This window comes from Boleophthalmus pectinirostris, unplaced genomic scaffold (genome assembly GCF_026225935.1).
Source record: "Boleophthalmus pectinirostris isolate CB_2022bp ecotype Guang Dong unplaced genomic scaffold, ASM2622593v1 HiC_scaffold_4, whole genome shotgun sequence".
Lineage (NCBI taxonomy): Eukaryota > Metazoa > Chordata > Actinopteri > Gobiiformes > Gobiidae > Boleophthalmus > Boleophthalmus pectinirostris.
This window is the reverse complement of record NW_026571353.1, coordinates 34,744,018-34,767,042: the sequence shown is the minus strand read 5'-3', so window position 1 is coordinate 34,767,042 and position 23,025 is coordinate 34,744,018. Positions and strand designations below refer to the sequence as shown.

At 38.3% G+C, this 23,025-nt stretch overlaps 1 protein-coding gene across 3 annotated transcripts in view; it reads left to right on the top strand.

Annotated features, from left to right (window-relative positions):
* Positions 1-94: 94 nt before the first annotated feature.
* The window catches only part of agtpbp1 (ATP/GTP binding carboxypeptidase 1), a 125,021-nt gene continuing 102,090 nt past the window's right edge, over positions 95-23,025 (top strand). For all 3 annotated transcript variants that reach the window (XM_055161334.1, XM_055161333.1, XM_055161332.1), the window contains exons 1-3: positions 95-384; positions 4,202-4,255; positions 11,589-11,716. In XM_055161334.1, coding sequence (XP_055017309.1) covers positions 4,224-4,255; positions 11,589-11,716 — 160 coding nt within the window. In that variant the 5' untranslated portion in view covers positions 95-384; positions 4,202-4,223. The remainder of the gene's footprint in view (positions 385-4,201; positions 4,256-11,588; positions 11,717-23,025) is intronic.

Genomic DNA, 23,025 nt, shown 5'->3' with positions numbered 1-23,025 from the left:
TATTAATATTATAATGTGTGTTTAAAAATATTTCGCCGTCAAAATATTTTCGATATCATTGCGGTGCGGCGCGTAATTGTGACGTCGTCGTGGGGACGTTTGGCTGGATATGTTTACAGATTGCGGATTTTAATTGCGTTATTTTAAATTAATTTACGACTATTTATTCATATTACAATCTGTGCATTTATATGCCTCGCACGAGTTTATTTGCGTGTATTTATTCCGGTTAAAACGTGTTCTCGCGTTGTTTACAGTGGGCCCAGCTGATAGTTGGGGGCTGACCACAACATCACCAGGGCGTTTTAGGCAACGCTCAAATACACTTAGTTTTTGTCCAGAAACGGGCCAACCTGCATGGGACAAGTGCTCCTCATCGCGCAGGTACGTGGAACAATATTTACACCGTTGCATCACCTCTAGAATTATCGCTTTGGATGTTTTAAAGGCGTTATTTCTGCGCGCATTGTTGTTAGCATATTAACTACAGAGTATTAGCGGTCGGAGGCGCAGACTGGCGACCCTTGAGTCACTACCAAAGCAGGTGCAGCCAAGGCTAGGCTAGCTTCTTTTCTTAGCATCCAGAAAAAAAAAGAAAAAAAAAACCGCTTTGCACAGGTTTTACTCTTTACACGAGCGGATCATCCATGCACAGTAAAATATTTATCATAACTAGGAGCGATCAGACTTTTATCTTTATCTCTGTTGCCTGGGGATGGGGCTGCCTTGTCTTAAAATGTAGGTTAAATTCCAGCAGCTAAAACATATCCCTAAAGCAATTACATTAAGGTGACTAGACATTTCTATTTACCCGGGACAGTCCCAGTGTTGAGTCCTGTGTCCCTTGTCCCAGCAGATTTATCCAAAACCATAGTTTTGTCCCAATTCTATACAAGAAATGTCTCAGGTTGTCCCTATTTTTGACAAATTTGATACCTTCCAACAGTAAAGACTGGCATAAATTGTCATTTGTGTAGCTAAAATACAGAAAAACTGCTTAAAACTGACCAAAACACAAAGAAAATGTCACTATACTGACTCACATGTTAGTCATGAATGGGCCAAGTGCAGAACAATTCTCTGTAATTCGGCACTCGTTTCACAATTTTATTATTACCAACCACCACAAACCAGGGGTGCCTCAGTTTATTTTGATAATCTAGTCTTAAAATGTAGGTTAAATTACAGCAGCTGCAACCTAACCCTAAAGCAATTACATCAGGGTGACCAGACATTTTTATTTACCTGGGACAGTTCCAGTTTTGAACCCTGTGTCCCCTGTCCCAGCAGAATTATCCAAAACCAATGCTTTGTTGCAGTATTGCACAAGAAATGTCTCAGGTGTCTCTGTTTTTGACCAATTTGATCCCTGTCAACAGTAAAGAGAGGCATAAATTGTCATTTGTGTAGCTAAAATACAGAAAAACTGCTTAAAACTGACCAAAACACAAAGAAAATGTCACTATACTGACTCACATGTTAGTCATGAATGGGCCAAGTGCAGAACAATTCTCTGTAATTCGGCACTCGTTTCACAATTTTATTATTACCAACCACCACAAACCAGGGGTGCCTCAGTTTATTTTGATAATCTAGTCTTAAAATGTAGGTTAAATTACAGCAGCTGCAACCTAACCCTAAAGCAATTACATCAGGGTGACCAGACATTTTTATTTACCTGGGACAGTTCCAGTTTTGAACCCTGTGTCCCCTGTCCCAGCAGAATTATCCAAAACCATTGCTTTGTTGCAGTATTGCACAAGAAATGTCTCAGGTGTCCCTGTTTTTGACCAATTTGATCCCTGTCAACAGTAATGAGAGGCATAAATTGTCATTTGTGTAGCTAAAATACAGAAAAACTGCTTAAAACTGACCAAAACACAAAGAAAATGTGACTACACTGACTCACATGTTAGTCATAAATGGGACAAGTGCAGAGCAATTCTCTCTAATTACGTACTCGTTTCACATTTTTATTATTACCAACCACCACAAACCAGGGTATCTCAGTTTGTTATTTTGATAATCTAAAATGTAGGTTAAATTCCAGACGTCCCTATTTACCGGGGACAGTCCCAGTGTTGAACCCTCTTTCCCCTGTCCCAGCAGATTTATCTAAAACCATTGCTTTGTTGCAGTATTGCACAAGAAATGTCTCAGGTGTCCCTGTTTTTGACCAATTTGATCCCTGTCAACAGTAAAGAGAGGCATAAATTGTCATTTGTGTAGCTAAAATACAGAAAAGCTGCTTAAAACTGACTGACAGATTGATAAAATGTAGGTTAAATTCCAGCAGCTAAAACATATCCCTAAAGTAATTACATTAAGGTGACCAGACGTTTCTATTTACCCGGGACAGTCCCAGTTTTGAACTTTGTGTCCCTTGTCCCAGCAGATTTATCCAAAACCATTGTTTTGTCCCAGTTTTATACAAGAAATGTCTCAGGTGTCCCAAATTTGCTCCCTGCCAACAGCAAAGAGAGACATAAATTGTCATTTGTTTAGCTAAAATCCAGAAAAGCTACTTAAAACCGACCAAAACACAAATAAAATGTGACTATACTGACTCACATGTTAGTCACGAATGGGCTACATGCAGAACAATTCTCCTTAGTTACGCACTCGTTTCACAATTTTATCATTACCAACCACCACAATTCAGGGGTGTCTCAGTTTGTTATTTTAAAAACCCTAGTCTTGTGTTAAAATGTAGGTTAAATTTCAGCAGCTACAACCTAAATCCTAAAGCAACTGCATAAGATGTATTTGCGCACATTTGTAGTTCATTATTGATTGTGTCTCTCATTTGTAGTTTGCAGAATTGCCTGATCTGAACTTGAAAATGTCTGGCTTACCTGATGCCAGCAGTTGTTGAATAATGGATGAGCATAGTGTACTGTTTATGACTGATCTTATCTCAACACAAGCTTCTGTATTTGATGTCCAGGCCATTCGACACCCTCGGTCATAATGTTTTGTGGTGTAGCGAGGTTAATTAGTTCAATAAACGCAGCTTTAAACGTAGAGTGAATGTAGGTCATCTTTATTTATTACAGTTAATATAGTTGAAGTGTAACATGTTTATGTGCTTTGTCTCAAAATAACTCAGAACATGGTGTCCCTGAATTATGACAGCCAATCATCTCATATTAATATTAGTACTTTGGCCTGGGAGATATGGAAAAAAATGTAAATAAAAATATTATTCTTCATATTTTTGGATCACTATTTCGGTTTTAAACTATTTTGGCTTTAAGAATAAACACATACAGCTTTCAATAATAAGGTCCGTGAACAAAAACAAACTAAAATCCCATGCCATTTATCAAAAAAAAAATCTAATTTATTCTTCCAAAACTTACTGGACATAAATTCCAAATGGGAAGTGAACATGGGGTTGCTCTTGGGTCCATCGACTCTGGTTCCAATTGACTTTACATTGAAAAATTGTCATCCCTCTCTTTGTAACTGCTGCAGTGAATCTTGTCATTTTTAGTCTTAAATTGTTTGTTTTAACCCGCTCTACGTGATCCTGGTGTTTTTATTGAGCTATTTCCTCCATCAATAAATGCCTTTTCCTAATATGGGTCTGGCTCGAAATTCGCCCCATAACTGCCAGCCTCATGAGCTTCATTTGACTGGAGCCGAACGCTGTGGGTGACGTCACACCCCATTAGTCCACTTCTTTATACAGACTCTGACATGTCAAACTCAGGCTCAGGGGCCAAATTTGGCCTGCGATATAATTATATTTGGTCCATGAGATCATATCAAATATGTATCAGAGCTGGCCCGCCGGCTGCAGATAGACCATAGAGACATTATTTATTTAATTAAAATGTTCTTATTATTTTATATTTTGCTTGTTTTGGATTCCATATTTAAGCAAAATTATTATTAAACATTTATTTTAATAAGAAAAGATTTAACATTACATATCTCGAAAGCCCATGCTGTTGAAAGTTTTCAATAAATGTCTAGTTTGGCCACACCAGTTTTTAATTTTGGCCCTCTGTGATCACAATTTAATTAAAAAGTTTAATTCCACACTAACTGAACAACCTTATTATTAAACATTGACTGTATTGTCACTTTTCATACAGCAGTGTGGTCCAAAGACTCAATAAGAAACAAAGAGTTGTGGTTTTGGTGGCTTGTTTGTTCTTATCTGTTGCATTAAACTCTGCTGTTTTGGTTGCAGATGAAATGTTGATGTGGGGAAAATGAACAGACCCAAAATGGCCTCAGAGAAAGGGTAAGTGGAGCATTTAAAATTTTACAGAACGCACACGGCTGAGTGAACACGACTGTCACAAACACCTGTGTCCTCTCACTGTCCTCAAGTGATTCTGTTTACTGTTTAAGCGAGAGATGCGCCGATCCAGCTTTTTCTGTTTTGATGTCAATATTTTGGATTTGAGTATCGACAAACACCCAACCAGCCAGACAATAGTATTTAAGACAGATGGGGTTACGACTAAAATAAATACAGTGAGTTCTTGGGTCTAGTCACTAATAGAAACAATCAGCTTCAACATTTCAGCATTTACCTTTTGAATATTTCATAACGAAGTACAATGTAATGTACAGGGAAATCTGGCTCTTGCCCCCCATCTCAGAGTATGATATCGTCACAATATGAACTGATACTAGAGCAGAGACTGAAAACATAATTTATTTCATTTAAACACAAACAGAGTTTGGTAAAAAATTATCCAGATGTGTTTTGTAACTGTTATTTATCACGCAAAGTAACTAGAACAACGCTGGGGGTCAAAATTTTTCAGCAAAATCGTCAAATTTATAGACCAAATTAGGATATCGACTGAACAGACGTCTTGGAATTGATATCCAACCCATCAAAATGTTCAGTATCTGCACCGATATTCCAGTCTTGTATCGACACATCCCTACTTTAAGTCTTGTTAGTGGACTAAGAATCAGGTCTGAGGTGCGTGTTTTTCTATTTGTAGCTTGATGACCTTTTAAACTTTACTTGGAAGCGAGTAAATATTGTTTTGTTTTTTGTTTTTTACATAATGTACAAGTACAAAGTACAAATACATCGTAAAGTACTTTATCTCCATGCGCAAGTACTTTATCGCCGTGTTTCACAAACTTTTTTTCTGGGGACCCATATTTTAAACCTTCGCGACACAAGTCAACAGACATTATTTGTAAATCACAAAATAAAGGTGGATTTGACAATTATTGAACATTAATGTTTAAGGATATTTTATTGTTGACTGAGTGATCGTGTCTCAGTTAGTATTACTCAAGTTTTAAACAATGAAAAACGATAATTGAACCAGCGATAAAAGGGATCCCCCATTTCTTTTTCTTTTTAACATTCAATTGAACCAGCAATGTTGGAAGAAATCAATAAAATAACTAGAAAAAGATACAAAACATGTCTTAACATTTCAATATTTCTAATGTGATAGGTGGGTCTGTCTGTGTTTTTGTGACACGTTTCCAGTCCAGGTGCAGGAGGAGAGCGAACACACAGATCAGGCGCAGCATTCAGTCTGTTTCTGTGCTTTGTCTTCATTTTTGTGAGCCCAGAAAATCCCAATTCACACATATATGTAGTAGTGAAAAGAATAACCATAGAAATACTGGCCCTACTGAGGACAGGATATTCTGACCAAATATTGATCCAGAATGATGATAAGGTCACAGATCCATGTCTACAACTGTATATCGCAGAACTACATGCAGATCGTGACAAGACGACCCCAAAAAAAATCTCTTGCGACTAGGGATGGGCATTCGATAAAATTTTCTTAGTCAATCGTCGAGAGAATTAATGATCAATTATCAATTAATCATTAACATTTTTATATTAAAAGGATCATCATTATTATTACTATCTGCACTACTAATCTGCATAAATAAATTCAACTTTATGACATATAAACCGTAACCACTTTAGAGCCACATCAGCCTGTTTGACATTATAATGTGTTTAATGCAGCTTTCCACAAGTCTCACAGAAACAAAACTTAAAACCGCATGGCTAATTTGCATAAACTAAGCGAAGAAAAAAAAAAACAGCTCTTGTGTGCTGATGTGACACTACTCAGTGGAATACAGGTTAGTGTGACCATATTTGCGTTTGTCAAAACCAGGACACCGTACGGGGGGTGGGGACTCGTCATCGACATTGCGCTACTCTCACCTGGTAAAACTTTTTCATATTTTCGGTGTCCTGATGAGCTTTTTCCCACTGGACACCAAAATATATGTGCTGCTTTGTACACTGTGCACATGGCCTCACACTTGTCCTGACCGGAACATAAAGCGTGGAATTTCTTGTACAAATCATCGTTAAATACGCATTTTCGCTTCGGGATGTTGCAGGCTGACCGACTGTGTCTGCTCGATCCTTCTGGGTGCAGAGAGCTACATGTACGGACCCGTTTGTCCCCGAACACGGACATTTGGTGACCCTACGCCACGCACAGCAACCGACGTTCGGTTTATCGATTAAAATGAACGTAATCGATGAAATTCTTAATGATCAACTATCGATTAATCAACTAATCATGCCCATCCCTAATAGAAATACTGGCCCTATTGAGAACTGAATATTCTGAAGAAATGCTGATCCAGAATGATAATAAGGTCACAGATCCATGTCTACAACTGTATATCGCAGAACTACATGCAAATCGTGACAAGGGCTACGTTCAGACTGCAGGGCTTAACGCTCAATTCCGATTTTTTTGTGAAATCTGATATTTTTGCGAGGTCGTTCACATTTTCAATTAAATGTGACTTCCCCTATGTGAACGTTAAACGGCCCGAAAGTGTCCCACATGTGCACTGGAGACACGACGACGTCAACCGCAGCGAGCGTGCTCTGTGTTTACGGAAGTTGTCCAAACATGGATGCGAGAACAACTTACTTGTTTTAAGGAGGAGATTGAGAAGGAGAAGGATGAGGTTTTTTTGGTCGTGGTGTTTTGTGGGGCAGCGGCAGCGACGTCCGATAAAAGGAACGTGTGGATGTGGAGATGTAGCAAAAAGTGGTGAGTGGTGATGTGCTTTGCTTCAGTGACAGGGAGTTTATTAACAATTTTCACCTACTTCAGCGCAGAATAGTGATGTTTGTGGCTTGTTGATAACGTGTAGGTGGATGAATGCGCTTTGGCCATTTAGACTGAAGTCACATGTCAAAAGATCAGATATGTATCGGTTTCAGGACCACATATCCAAGTGGCCTGGGGCGCATTTGAAAAAATTGGATCTGTGTCGTTCAGACTGTCATTAAAAGATTGGATACAGGTATAGTAGAGTATAGGGACTAATTTAAAAAAAAAAAATTCTAATTAAAAAAGGAAGAGAGACAAAAGGAACTTTATTTATGAATTGGCCGCAGTGTGTCGATGTTGGGAGCCTGGTGGTGTGTTTGTGTTGCACTATCACATTTATATTATTTTGACTTTGTGTTGGTGTGGGTGGTTGGGGGAAATGGGGGGGCTTTTTGTATTTGTTGGGGTGTTGTGGTTGTTGTTTTATGTTTTTGTTTTTGTTTTGTGTTGAATATTGTAATTGTTAAACGTTGATGTTTGTTTTATTTTTTTTAAATGTTATATTCTGTTGTCTTTAATAAAAAAAAAAATAATTAAAAAAAAAAAAAGATCGGATACAGGTCACATAGGGGCCAAAAAATCGGATTTGGGTCACTTCAGGCTGCAGTTTGAACGCAGCCAAGGTGACCCTAAAAAAATCTCTTGCGACCCACCTGACGGTCACAACTCCGTCTTTAGGAAACAATCTGACGCAAACCTGGAAGTAAGAGCCATAAGCAGGGCTAGGATTTGAGGATTTCACTGTCTGGAAATAAACCTGTTTTAAAGCCGTGCACTCTTGAAAATCCATGCATGTGATGACTAGCAATGTGCCTAAGGGTTTGTGAGAGCCAGGAATAAGTTAGATGGCTTTAAATACATTATTTTACCATTTAAATCACAAATGTCAACAGCAAAAGAAGCTTTTATTTAGGAATTATACTGTTAAGTGTTTACACAACTGTTGAATCACAAAATAATACTTGATACCCCTTTTGTTTATACCTCTACGTACATGTAATTCTTGTATTAGTTTAGTTCATATTTCTGTCTTCTCTCAAATATTAATCCTCCTGGACATGTTCAAAACCTGCGCTCACACTCCACTGAATCTTTGTTTTAGAACATTCAAGCGCAGCGTTACTTGTCAGAAAAATTGCAAGTAGGTATATTTTCCAAAATGGTCCGGCCCTCCCCCTCGCGCCCTTTCCCTGCGGGCGATTGACTCTGTTGGACGAGCATTCAGCTGTGAAATCTTGGCTCCGTATGAGACATTCAGTAATGAGATCAGCGCGGCAGACAACAGTCCACCATCATCACCAGACCAACCAGACACTCTTACTTTCCATTTCAGCACAGGAGGACCTGGGATAAGACTGGCGATGAAATGACAAAAATGTGTCGGAATTATTATTTTTTCCTTGTATTGATTGATCGGAATTCAAATAAAAATTGTTTCAGTATTAATTTCTTGAACGTAAACAAAACAAGCTTATAATCAGTGACATTTAAAGGTCCTAAATTAAACTAAATTAACTTTTGTGAGCTTTAAGTCACGTTATAATGTTGTTACCTCCTCAAAAACAGACCCGGAGTTGTGTTTTGTTTACTTAATTTGAGTAATCCTTTATTATTATTATCTGTCTATGTCTCTAAATCTCAAAATGCTCAGTTCCACCTTGTGATGTGAAGTTGACAGCTATCGTCAAAGTTCTCACAGTAATATCGTGGACCATCACAATATATCGAATTACAAGTCTCTTTGCTTAAATTAAGAGTTATGGTGCAGCAATAGCTTAAAAAAGACAGAGGGAACTACATAGACCATGATCCTTTGCTCCATTTCAGTGCAGACTACAAAAAGAAATAACAGTTTTAAGCACTTTGAAGTCTTAGTTCTTTGGATTAAGTCTTGTCAATGCATTTTAAGAGGAAAAAGAGTGTTGGAGACGTGTGGAGACACTTTTTTAAATATTCTATCCAGTCCTTGTATTTGCAGAGGTCGCTGGTGCTAGACTAGTGCATGTCAATGGCCATAGTTCTCCTGCCACTAAAAACAGTCTTACCCACTCCACAAAACACCCAAAACAAATCTATTATTACTCCAGACTGTTGATGTAAATGTCTGTGTTGATATAATAATGTTTGAAATAAAACTAACCTTGCATCGCATGAGCCGTCGCATGTTGAGGGACTATTTTCTCATATATCAGTCCGCCGCTGCTAAGCTTTCTATCAGGAAATACAACTCGCTGCTGCTGCTCAGACATAAATCCTTCAAATGCAAGGCTGGTTTTACTTCTAAAATTATTCTATCGACACAGACATTCACATAGACAGTCTGGTGTAATAATAGATTTTTTTCAGGTGTTTTGTGGAGTGGGTAAGACTGGATAACCATGACCATTGACATGCACTAGTCTAGAACCAGCGACCTCTGCAAATACAAGGACTGGATGAAATATTTAAAAAAGTGTCTCCACACGTCTCCAACACTCTGGCTCACGAGGAAATGAGGCCCTATGTCCAAAATTCCGAACTGTCCCTTTAACAGTTTTGTTAGCCTTCACAAAATATCGCAATAAATATCGTATTGTGAGATATATATCGGGAAAATATCCTACCGAGAGATTTGGATATTGTTACATCCCTAATCGTGAGCCTCCCCGCCATATCGTGAGCTTTCCCACGATATCGCAATAAATATCGTAACCTGAGGCTCATACCGTGACAATATCGTATCGTGAGACTTGGATGTAGGAGTTTAAAAACCTGCGGACTTGCTGTAGACGTCTTTGTTAAAAAGGCCAAAGCTGATCATTTACTAGAACAAAATGTGTGAGTAATGAGTTTAACGCGTCACTCACTGATTTCGCAGATGTCCACAGAATTTTCTCTATTATGTGTTATTTTTTTATTTTATTTTTTTCATATGTCGCCATGTTTGCATTTCTATTTATTCCACAGTAAAGTTTAATAAGTGGAATTTTTTCGATGTCTTTACAAAGGTGAGGGCTACTGGCAAAAACGAAGCTAAATATTTTTTCTGTTCAGATGATAGCGTGGAAATTCATCAGAAAAGTGCTGAAACGTGTAAATGTCTCGGCTGAAATTTAAAATGCAAACAGAGTAATTATAGTGCTTGACAGATTAGGAGGACCATACAAGAAAGGCTGTAAATAAATGAACCATAAAATTGCAGAAATGGCACATTATATCCTTATTTAATGGGTCACACTGCAAGATTTTATTTTTTTTTCTAATCAGCTATTTATTTGCAAACTTTTTTATATTGATTTTTTTTATAGATTATAGACTAGATTAAGGCTGTGCAATTAATTGAATTTTCATCACGATTTCGATTTGTGTGTCAAATGATCTCCAAACTTTTATAATCAAGCTTTTTTAGTTTATTTAAGTGTATTTTTTTTAATATTTTTAGTGTGTTTATACATTTTTTTCAATATATAGATTGTAAAACAGCTGGATATATAGTTTATTTTGGATATAATTATGTTTTTCTGTGCTTTATTTCATGTTGAAACTATATTTTATTAATTTTATACATTGCAAAACTGCTCTAAAGTTCATATTTGTAGCCAATATTTATTTTCAATTTAAAAGTTTTGCGTAAATTATCAGTAACAAAGTGTTTTTTTGAGGGAGAAATGCTGAGTAAATGCATCGTGCAACTAAAAAATAATCGTTTGAATAATTGTGATTTCAGTATTGACCAAAATAATCGTGATAATGATTTTTTTTTCCCCCATAATCGAGCAGCTCTAGACTAGATGTTAATATTTTTTATATCTCCAAAGCAGGAACATTAACTGTCAGTTTTTAGCGATGACTCACACCTATAATTTAAATCATTATTTGCCGTGATTAAACTGTTCAAACCTCAATTATCAACAGTTTCAGCATTTTCTTCTATACTGCAAAATGTGAAGCACCACAGTTTAACCTCACTCCTTCATCCCGGCTGTCTATTTCTGCTGTCCGAACTGCATTTGCACCGCGGGTCTCACAGTCTATATCTCTATATAAGGACACATGAGAGGCTGTATTCCACTGGGTATAATCTCAGAGTTTTGGCTCGTCCGTGTTGCCGTTGATGTAACAGTTGACCTTTTGACCCTGTATTTCCATCGGAGCAACTCTGGGCTCAGATTATCACAGGAGAAATAAGGGACGAATATACGGTGGATTTCCATTACAGGAATAGAACGAATGCTGTTCGGGAATGCAAAGGATGTCTTTTAACCATGTTGTTCTCCCTTCTTATTTTCCCTCTGGACTTGTATTTGTAATTCGTGCATGTCTGAGTAATTTTTATTCTCTTATATTCAAGTTACCACTGCTCTGATCTACCCCAGTTTTCATCTCTCCGATTTATTTTATTATCGTAATCTGTGATATATGAAGGATTCGTCAGAAAGTCTTTAGTCTATTACACTACCTAAATGTGACCCGTTGTCTTGTGTTTTTGTGTTTTTCTTGCGTTTGTTGCAGTGTTCCGAGTAACTCCAGGGTGATGATGCTGCTGGCTCAGCTGGAGAGGATGAACGGAGATCTGGGCAGACAGGCGGAGACGGCCCGGCAGCTCACAGCGAAGATCCTGCACCTCATACAGACACAAGGTGAGAGACTGGGCTCGTGTTAAGGCTCTTCAATTATCGTCTTTTTCGGACTATAAGTCTCACTTTTTTCATGGTTTGGGTGGTCCTGCAACTTATACTCCGGTGTGAATTATATATTAAAATTTTCAGACTGACAGCCATGAAAAGGCGCTCTAGACAGAAAAAGCTGCTGTCCTGCTGCAAGTAGTGAAATATTCAGCCAAAAAGGGTAATCGAGCAGCAGAAAGAAAGTTTGGAGTGAGAGAGAAACTTGTGAAGGACTGGCGGAAAGCGGGGACGAAGAACACAGCTTCACGATAACTGGGAGGATGCACCATGAAACTTTCCTGAAGGTCACTGGATGGATGGAGAAAGTCTGGACTTCAGTGACACTGAAACCATCTTGTCGGGATTCAGAAAGACCGGAATAATTCTAACTGGAACTGATGCTGAGTCTGACAACAGCGACACAGAAGAGGAAGCGGTGCTCTGTTTACCTCCGGAGGTCGTGGAGTTGTTCAGAAGTGACACCGAGGATGAAGAATTGAATGGATTTAGTGATTTGGAGTGAGATGGAGAGTTTGGTAAACTTGTTCTGTTATATGTTTGTCTGAAGTTATAGTTTATCTGAAGAACTGTTCATATGTGACGTTAACAGTCTGTCGTTAACGTCTATTGTTATTATTATAACTTGACTTTCAAGATGAAATGTCGGTTCTTGGTCTCTGATTTGATAAAATAAATTTCCCCCAAAAAGTGCGACTTATAGTCCAGTGCAACTTATATGTGTTTTTTTCTTCTTCATTACATTTTTTGGCTGGTTTGACTTATACTCCGGAGTGACAGTCCAAAAAATATGGTAATTGAATTTTGATTGCGACTTTGATTTGTGTGTCAAATTATCTCCAAACTCATATCATCAACTCTGTGGTGTGAGTGCAGAACATAGAATCTACAACATCGTACTTAAGCTCAGCGCACTTCTAAAGTCCTATTGTGAGTGTGCCCTAAATCTTAGCAAAGTTCATTTTGGGATTTTTTTAATAGAAATAAGTATATATATTTATATTATTTTTTTAAATATAGAAATTGTAGAACAGCTGGATATATAGTTTATTTTGGATACATTTATGTTTTTTATGCTTTATTTCATGTTCAAAGTATGTTTTATTAATTTTATGTTTTATACATGGCAAAACTGCTCATAGTTCATAGTTGTAGCCTATATTTATTTTATTTATTTGAAATTTTTGCATCAATTATCAAGTTTGTTTGTTTTTTTTTGAGAGAGAGAGAAATGCTGAAAAAAAAAAAGAATCATGTAACTAAAACCATTCATTTGAATAAGCTTGATTTCAATATTGACCAAAATAATCATGATGATGATTTTTTTCCATAATTGAGCAGCCCTAGCTTATGTTTACTAAGTCTAGAGCAGGACTGAACCAGGACCAAACCACGATCAAACCATGATCAAACCAGGGCAGAGGAGAAAACTGTATTATTATGTTAATCTCTCAGTCTCTCAAGGTGGTGCTTGAGCTCTGTTATGAGCCATGCCCCTTTGGTTCAGAATCACTGCTTTACGCAATCTGTATTTTTGTAGGCCTGGAAAAATGATGACGTATTAATGCATTTGACACTCTTCCTCTATCGATTTCATTTTCCCCCGTCAGCAAAACATGTATTGCATTAGATGTTAGATTCAGTCCTCCAGCTGAGATAGTCCAGCTCCAGATCCAACCTCAAGAGGTTATTTATCCTATTATTACTGTCACAGTTAATCAACATGCTGTTTCATATTCATTTGATTTCAATGGAGAATTTGGGAAGAGTTTTGCCGCTACATAATGACATAAAGTTGGTTAATTTGTGGGAAATGTTCAGTTTTCATGTGCAGCAACAAGTCAACACTGCGCTTATTCTCTGGAGGCTTTAAAAAATGGCTTTATAGTCTGGATTTAATTTGTTTGCTGTCAAGATCGGCCAAATAATACAACCCAAATGATGACAACAACATCAACTTCTCATTGTGACCCTGTGGACCTGATCGCTGCAGATGGGATGTCTTTATCTCTTAAGTGTGGGCCCATAACTCCTCTGAAGTTTAAATGCGTGTCACCGAAGCCGCTGTTGTGAGGCGACGGTGCATGTCCGACCGTGCGACGCGTAAAGAGAGATGACTCCGGCTTCGGTAGTTAACGTGTCACACTTTAATCCACGCCGGGGCCTCGCGCGCTTTCTTTGGTTACTCTGGTGAAAGGGAAGCACGAGCAGATACGAGCCCAGAGGAGCACGAAACAGGAGAGGGCCACGGTGTGCAGCCATGATTAAAGGTTTCCTCATCACCGGCTCGTATTTAAAACCTCCCTAATTGCTCCTTTAGTGCTGCGGCCGGGGCCTGTCACGATAGCAAAGTTTAACGTGTGATTGCTGAAGAAAATGTCGACGTTAAACGATAATATTAACTAAATTATGACATTGACACTGTGAATATGAAGCCGGATTATCCCAGAAAACTATTCTATGACTCATTATAGATACTGTACATTTAGATGTTATTTATTCAGCCTTTTACAGCTCAAATTGTATTGACAAAAAATACAGAAAAGGTCATTTATAGAACAATAAGATGATTTCAAACAATACCACAGCTTGAAGTAAAATCACTCACTCTGCAACAACATTAGAAATAAATGAACTATGACAAGCTATAACAGTGACTCTTTGTCCTCACTTGTAAATAGTTTGTGTAGTTTAATACAAAATGTCTGAAAAATGCAAAAAAGAAAGCTCATTGTGTTACATTAGAAGAGTGGGGTGGGATTAAATAAGTCTTCCTACTCCTTTTTGGGCAAAGTTTTTGTTGTGTTGTGGTTATTTTCATTTTTATTATGATTTCACTTATGTTATATTTTCCAAAGAATGTAAATCTCTTCTTGCTCAAAATAAATACATGAATACAAAAACAAATACAAAACTATTATGAGATGCATTCATTTACCAGCTCTTAAAGATGTAACTTTTTTTTTTTGTTTTTCTACTACCTGCTTGTGTCCGTTTAATGCCACCATGACCAGTGTTGGGAGTAATGCATTATAAAAGTAACAAGTTACTGTACTGTGTTGCTTTTTGCCGTAACGCAGTAATGTTCAGCATTACAGGGGAAAAAAATGTAATATTTTACTCGGTTCAAATGTCAGTAATGCGCGTTACAATGCATTTTTAACTTGGATTGAAATGGTGGGTTTTTCTTCATACAAATTCACTAAAATCACCGCGATAACAGCAGCGGCCCGCGTAGACCGTCAGGTGACCACGGGCGAAAGGACCGGCGCAGAACTCCGCGCTCCGCGGGGATAATCGCAGCTGACGCCCGATCGCGCATTGTGGAAACCCTGTCTGCAAAGCGCTTCCAAGTTCTAGTCCAAGATTAGTTCTAGTTTAGTCCTGGTTTAAACCTGGTTATAGACCTGGGTCAGTTCTGGTTTAGACCTGGTTTAGTCCTGGTTCAGTTCTGGTTTAGACGTGGTTTAGTCCTGGTTCAGTTCTGGTTTAGACCTGGTTTAGTCCTCGGTTCATCCTGGGTTAGACCTAGATTAGTCCTGGTTCAGCTCTGGTTTAGTCCTGGTTTAGATGTGGTTTAGTCCTGGTTCAGTTCTGGTTTAGACCTGGTTTAGTGATGGTTCAACTCTGGTTCAGTTCTGGTTTAGACCTGGTTTAGTCCTCAGTTCGTCCTGGTTTAGTCCTCGGTTCGTCCTGGTTTAGACGCGGTTTAGTCCTGGTTCAGTCCTGGTTTAATCCTGGTTCAGTCTATATACGGTGCAAAAGTTCAGCATCTTCGCAGTTATTTTGGTGAGAGTGACTTAAAGTAATGCAATAGTAATGTAATGCCTTACATTTTAAATGCAGTAATATTGTAATGTAACGAATTACTTTGAAGTGACAGTAATGAGTAATAATAAATAACGCATTACAGTTTTAAAGTAACTTGCCCAAGAGTGACCATGACAAGCAGGTGGTGGACCCTCCGCCAGACAAAAATGTTCCCTAGTGAAGCTTGGGTTAGTTTGTGTTGTTAGTCCATAGTTTAACTTCAGCTGACCAAAGTACTTCACATAACAAAACAAGACCTCCACTAAATACTAGTATATGAAACCTGGCTGGAACAACACATTCTGGGGCTCAGTATTTATCATGTACATATTTTCTTTGTAAAAGTTCTGAGATTTGTTGTGTTTTTGTTGTAATACTAATCAGATTTGGGTTGAAAAAGTAATTTTCATGGCTGATTACTGCATCATTCTACTATTTATTTGTTGCAGCTCAGGCCTTTTAATGATACTGTCTATTTAAAAACGATTTACACAGATTATCTTGTCTTGCTTTATTGTTATTGTGTCAGTGGCATAAAGTAGTTTGTGTATGAATTGTGCTATACAAATAAAGTCATTCAAAGTGCTTTACAGAATAAGAAAGACATTGAAATCACCAAGAAAGACATTAGAATCATTATAACTATTAATTTAAGCAAAGAGACTTGTAATTTTAGATATTGTGAGGGCCTCCAATGTTATTGTGAGACTTTTGACGATACGATTTCACCATATTTCAGTTATTGTTACATTCCCAAATGCAAGCACCAGTCGCTCCAGGCAAAAAATGCATAATGAAGAAGAAAAAACATATATAAGTCGTACCGGACTATAAGTTAGGAAATTTATTTTATAAAATCAGAGACCAGGAACCGACATTTCATCTTGAAAGTCAAGTTCTAGTAACAACAATAGAAGAGAGAACAACAGACTGTTAATGTCACATATGAACAGTTCTTCAGATAAACTATAACATAAACAACAGAATAGAACAAGTTTAACAAACTCTCCATCTCACTCCAAATCACTAAATCCATTCAATTCTTCATCCTCGGTGTCACTTCTGAGCAACTCCACGACCTCCGGAGGTAAACAGAGCGCCGCTTCCTCTTCTGTGTCGCTGTCGTCAGACTCAGCATCAGCTCCAGTTAGAATTATTCCGGCCTTTCTGAATCCCGACAGGATGGTTTCAGTGTCACTGAAGTCCAGGCTTTGTCCATCCACCCAGTGACTTCAGGAAAGTTTCATGGTGCACTGTCTCGGTGTCACAAGTTTCTCTCTCACTCCAATTTTTTTTTTCTGCTGCTCAATTACTGTTTTCTGCTGCAGATTTCACTACTTGCTTCTTGTAATCTGCAAAATATTATTTTCTTTCTGGGGGCATTTGTGTTCAGTCTTCTCAGTCGTCTTTATAAGTTTGTTTAAATTTTCAGTGGTTCAGAAGTAATGGTGCGATCGATTGACATGATACAGACAGGACAGAGGCTCTTTCTGCAGGAGACATGCACAGTAGAGCCAAGTGACAGTGGTACAGGAGGAACAGGAGCAGCAGATACTCACACACAAGACTAGAGCCTCTCACGGCTTCAGTGTGAAAATTTTAATATATAATTTGCACCCAAGTATAAGTCAGGAAACACCCAAACCATGAAAAAAGTGTGACTTAAAGTCCGAAAAATACAGTACATTCCACACAAAAACGAGATGCTCCGAATCACTCTGTGCTGTTAAAGGGACGTGTCTGCAGAGATGACGACATTTGGCCGTACAGGCTTTTTATATTTTTCATAGTTTTGCAGAATTTGCGCTATGTTTATGTCTTGATTCCGTTAGATAAGAATAGCGTGAGAAAAAGCTCTCAGTCTCCACCAGTCTTCATTATGACCATCAGCTGTTGGTCACTTTTCAGTTCTGCTTCCTCTGACGTCCCACGGAAACCACAGGGGCTTAAGTTTAAATGTGTATGACTCTGAGAAGACGAGAGGAGAGAGGTAGGAGGAGGAGGAGAGAGAAGGAGGAGAGGAAGAGGAGGAGAGAAGGAGTAGAGAAGAGGGAAGAGGAGGAGGGAGGAAAAGAGGAGGAGAAAAGAGGGAGGAGGGGGGAGTCAGGAGGAATAGAGGAGACAAGAGGAGGAAAGAGAGAACCAGACAAGGAGAAGCGAGAAAGGGTGATGAAGGGTGAAGGAGAGGAGGATATGGTAAGTGGAAGAGATGAGTTGAGGATAGATAAGAGGGGCAAAAGGAGAGGAGGAGAGCAGGGCAAAGGAGAGAGAGAGGGAGGGGAGAAAGAGAAGCAGGAGGAAAGGAAGAGAAATACGAGGAGATGGATGGGAGGAGAGAGAGATTAAGGGTGACAGAGGAGAAGAAGAAAAGTAGGGGAAGAGGGGAGTGTGGAGAGGAGGGACGGAGAGAGAGAAAGAGGAGGTAAGAATAAAAATGGATGACCAGTAGATGAGAGGAGGGGAGTGAGGGAGAAGAAGACGGAAAAGAAGGAGAAGAAGGAGGAGGAGAAGGAGAAGTAGAAGTAGGAAAAGAAGGGAAAGAAGGAGGAGAAGGAGAAGAATGAGGAGGAGTAGAAGGAGAACAAGAATGAGAATGAGAAGAGGAGGAGAAGGAGAAGAAGGAGGAGGAAAACGAGAAGAAGCAGAAAGAGAAAAGGAAGGAGGAGGAGGAGAAGGAGGAAAAGGAGGAGAAGGACGGAAGGAGGATTAGAAGGAGAAGGAGGAGAAGAGGGAGGATAAGGAGAACAAGGAGGAGAAGGAGGAGGATTAGACGAAGGAGGAGAAGAGGGAGAAGGAGGAGAAGAAGGAGAAGAAGAAGCGAGGAAATGAAAGGGTGATTAGAAAAGAACGGGGAGAAGGAAAGGCGTTTAGAGAAAAGACGGGCGACACGAGGAGGGGCGAGAGTGTGAAGAATGGAAAAAAAGCGAGTGGAAAAGCCGGGGGTAGGTGAGGTGAAGCGGGGGGAAGGAGGAAAGAAAGGAGAGTAGGTGAGAATAAAGATGGGCGACAGGTGGATGGGAAGAGAGGAGGGGGTGAGAGAGAAGCAGAAGAGCGACGAAGGAGGGAGGAGGAGGGAGGAGTGGAGTGAGTTGTCCAAAGTAACAGTACACCAGAGTGGGCTTTGCTGTGCTCTTGTCTCATGTTCAGAAGCGTATGATCTGTGGGCGCTCAACACATGCCAAAATACTGATAAAGTTTGTACATTTTGTGGTCAAGAGTCACGGTTAAGAGAAATTCGACTCTTCTGGGGGAAAAAAAATCGAATAGCCATTTTTTTGTGTATGTTTTGTGTACTTATTGTTCAAAATGAGCATTCAGGTCATCGTGTACACTTCAATCTAGTCCAAAAGCACAAACATTGGACAGAACATTGAAATACGAACTGTTAAACTAATACAAGAATCTCATGCATTCCAGAACATGTTTGCAGACGTCTAAATTACAGGCGTAGAAACTTTTATACAGAATAAGACCCCATGGAGACGCGGGGAGGGCATCTGACACACAGGGACATTTCAGAACATGTTTGCAGAGGTCTTAATTACAGGGTTAGAAGCTTTAAAACCACATTGGAAACATAGGGACATTTTTAGTTTTTGTAGAGCACATTATGTAACCTAAATATGCTCATTTTCTAATTGAGATCAGTCAGATTAAAGCTGCGCTGTTCATCACTGCGACATAGTGCACCAACTCCTATGATTAAGAATGCAAGTTTTTCAAGGTTATTTTCCTTGCAATAAAAGCTTTTTTTAACCGAATATATGCAAAATAGATCCTCACGCTACTGGAACAGAAAACTTTAAATGTCGTATATCGCACAAAATAGACTCCTGTGACCTTTAAACCATGTTAGAATGTTGTTACCTGCTCAAAAACAGACCTGGAGCTGTGTTTTGTTTTGTTTCATTCACACATGTTTGAGTAACTCTTTATTATCAGTCTGCCTACATCTCCAAAGCTCAGTGTTCTGTTTCACCTTGTGATATCATGAAGTGGTAGTTACTTTTACTGTTTGTTTAATATAGATTAGAAATCACAGGGCTGAAATTATCCAAATGATTCTAGTGAAGGTGTATGAAGTTTAAAAACACAGGTTTGTTTATTTTTTTAATGTGATAATATAGAGAACACATTTCATGACAGATAGGATGCCAGGGGGAGGCATGTATGGAAAAATAAAACTTAAACAGTGCCACTGTTACATTGTACAAAGATATTCATAGATGTACAACTTTCAAATGTCAATATGGCTTTTTTGTTTATACTTTCAGAACTAGTAGATAAGTAGAATTCTAATTGCTTAGTTAAAACAGGAAAAAACTAAGAGGTATAAGAAAATTGACTTTTGTACATTTACATTTATATTAAAATTTGCCAAATATAATAATTAAGTTAATTACCTTTTTTTAAATTTGAGTCTAAATTATTTTCATGTAAACCAAAAATAATATGTTCGAATTTTAATGAAAAGCTAGGTTCAATTAGCTAGGCTGGCGTTACCTAGTGCCTCCTCTCAGATTCATCCAGCGACTAGATCAGGAATCAGAAAACACTAGACGGTTTGCAAGACCCCCGGAAGTTGTAGACCACACACCGGCCAATCAGAGAAGAGCTGTGAAGCCTGCAACTACTTGGACACCACTGAGTGTTCCGGCACATTACATACGTCATGTCCAAAGCAGCGATTGGTTAAATAAAAAAGTACCTGCCTACCGTCGAGTGAACGAATCCTAATGCTGCGAGGTCAGACGGTTTCCACAAAGTGAAACCGGCTGATGAATCAGGCTAAGGGACAATATGATCTTTAATAAATTTTAATCAGTCTTTCCAAAAAGTTTTGCTAATAGTGCATTTCCCTAAAAGATGACTTATTGTTTTGGGATACTCTTTACAAAAAATGCAGTTGGGGTCAATTGTTTTAATATTTTTTAGCATAAATGTATTAATAGGGTAGTTTAAAAACACAGTAGCGCACTTCCTGTATTACCACATGACATCATTTAGGTTCAGCCTAAATATGGAGGATTTGTGTGTTAAACATGTGAATGAAACAAAACACAACTCCAGGTCTGTTTTTAATACAAACACAGATCAGAAAACAGCGTAATATGAGCCATTTAAGTTAAACGATATTTTAAAATCCATGGGTTTAAGAGTGATTAGAAATAGCTGTGTTGTCATAGAAAAATAATTATCAGTTCATATCTAAAATTTTAATCTTTTGAATGATGAAAAAACGTCCTCAAAATGTCACCTAGAACCAGGACGCTGAACCCCAAGAATAGCCCAGTCATGACCTTGCACTTCTACTGTAAATTAAGTTAAATTTGTCCCATGCATTTGCTAAAACCGATCTGTGCAGAGGTTACATTACAAACTATACGCTCCGGTCTCGTGCCCCCCGCTTGCTTTGGGGAAAAAAAAAACACAGCTAGCATGGGAAGTCGAAGTATCATATGTAGTTGTCATTTCCATAGGACCAGGTGCCGGCTTCAGTTTTCACGGGGAGGCACTGATAGCGCTTCATTCCACTTTGCCCTTAGTTCCACACATTGTACAGTAAGCCCTGGAAACACTCGCAAAGCTGTGCCGGACAGTCCCTTCAACCATTTTTTTTCTACAAGAGATTTTTGAATAAATATTACGCTTTTAATTGATTTGATAAGTGATTTTTGCGTAAATTTTTGGGTTAAACTTGGGATTTTTTGGTCATTTATTTATTTTTGGATAATTCTGAAGTTTCGCAAATGGTTTTAAGCGATGGATTATTACAGCAGAAAGCACCGGCGGTCTATGTTGTGCTTGGATGTGGAAGGTAGGCGCTGTGTTCACGTCTTAAATCTTTAATGTAATTTTACAAGACATCCAATAGGGGCCATAGATACAGCAGAAACCTATAAATACGTAATGGCCGTCATCTTTTATATTTTGTCTAAGTGACTGGTATGCATAGCTACTAACATTTAACTGGATAGCTAATTGAAACAGATGTCAAACTTCAGTCAATCAAACTTTATTTATAGAGCTTTCTACAGCACTCAAGGTGACGAAAGAGCTTAACACGAAAGTCAACACAAAATAAAACATGCAAAAACTCAACAGAATTCATTCATAACTAAAGTAGGATGGCAATGTAATGTTGAAACCTATAAAAATACCTATAAAATATATATATATAATGTTATATCTCTATTGGATCGAGTTTTAGCAGGTTTTAAATAAGATAACCCTGTAGTGTAGATCTCTACACACTTGTTCTGAAATGATTCTGTGTGTCAGATGCCCTCCCCGTACGAATTCTTATACAAGTTTAGCACATCGTATTTCAGTCTTCTCGCTTTTGTTAACGTTCCTTGGCGAGTGATGTGCGTTTTTATTCTCGATCCAAACCATTTTTATTCATTTCTCTGATTTGCATTTTCAGTTTTCAAATCTAAATAAAGTTCACAGCTCGCAATTTAAACACAGGAGCGTTAACATTGGAGAGAAGACTGAAATCTGAACCTGCTAAACTAACAGGAGGTTCGTAGAGGTCAAAACGACAGGGTTAGCAGCTTTTATACAGAATAAGAGCCCAGTGGAGATAAGATATATTTGCTGGCAGAGAATATTATGTTTGACCTAACTAAATCATGGCATACAATGTGATTTGCACTTTGGGACTTGTCAAATTTGAACATATCTTGCAGCCCGACTGTGCACATCGAATATTAAAGGTCCTATATTACTCAGAATGGACTCTTATGAGCTTTAAGCCATGTTATAATGTTGTTATCTCATCAAAAACAGACCTGGAGTTGTGCTTTGTTTCAGTCACACATGTTGGAGTCATTCTTTATTATTAGTCTGTCTACATCTCCAAAACCCAAAACATGCCACATAGATCTCCAAGAACAGTTGATAGTTAAGCCGATGATGTTCATTTTGTCGTCTTATATACTTTAACTTCTTGGGTTCTTTTTAAAGACAATGCAGTAAAGTGTATTTACCTTGTTGACATGTTTCGGCTGCTGCTGCTGTCATCTTCAGAACTGTCCCGGTGTTGGTGGTGACGTGTCGTATATCAGCTGTTGTTACTTCTTGTAGGTGTGGACAGCCTGATGGACCTGGTAGATCGCTCAGACTCAGTAATAACAGTTATTTCTTCACGTAATCTGCACTGAAACTGAGCAAAGGATCGTGTAGTTCCCTCTGTTTTTTAGTGATTGCTGCACTATAACAATTAATTTAAGCTCATCGACTTCTTATTTGATATATTGTGATGATATTATTGTGAGAACTTTGACGATACGATACCACGATATTTCACTTATTGTTACATCCTTATAGAGCACATTATGTAACCTAAATATGCTAATTTGATCACTGGGACCGAACAAATTAAAGCTGCCCTATGTTACTTTTCTGGTGAAAGGTCCTCCACCTGCTCAGATGAAGAATGCATGTTTTTC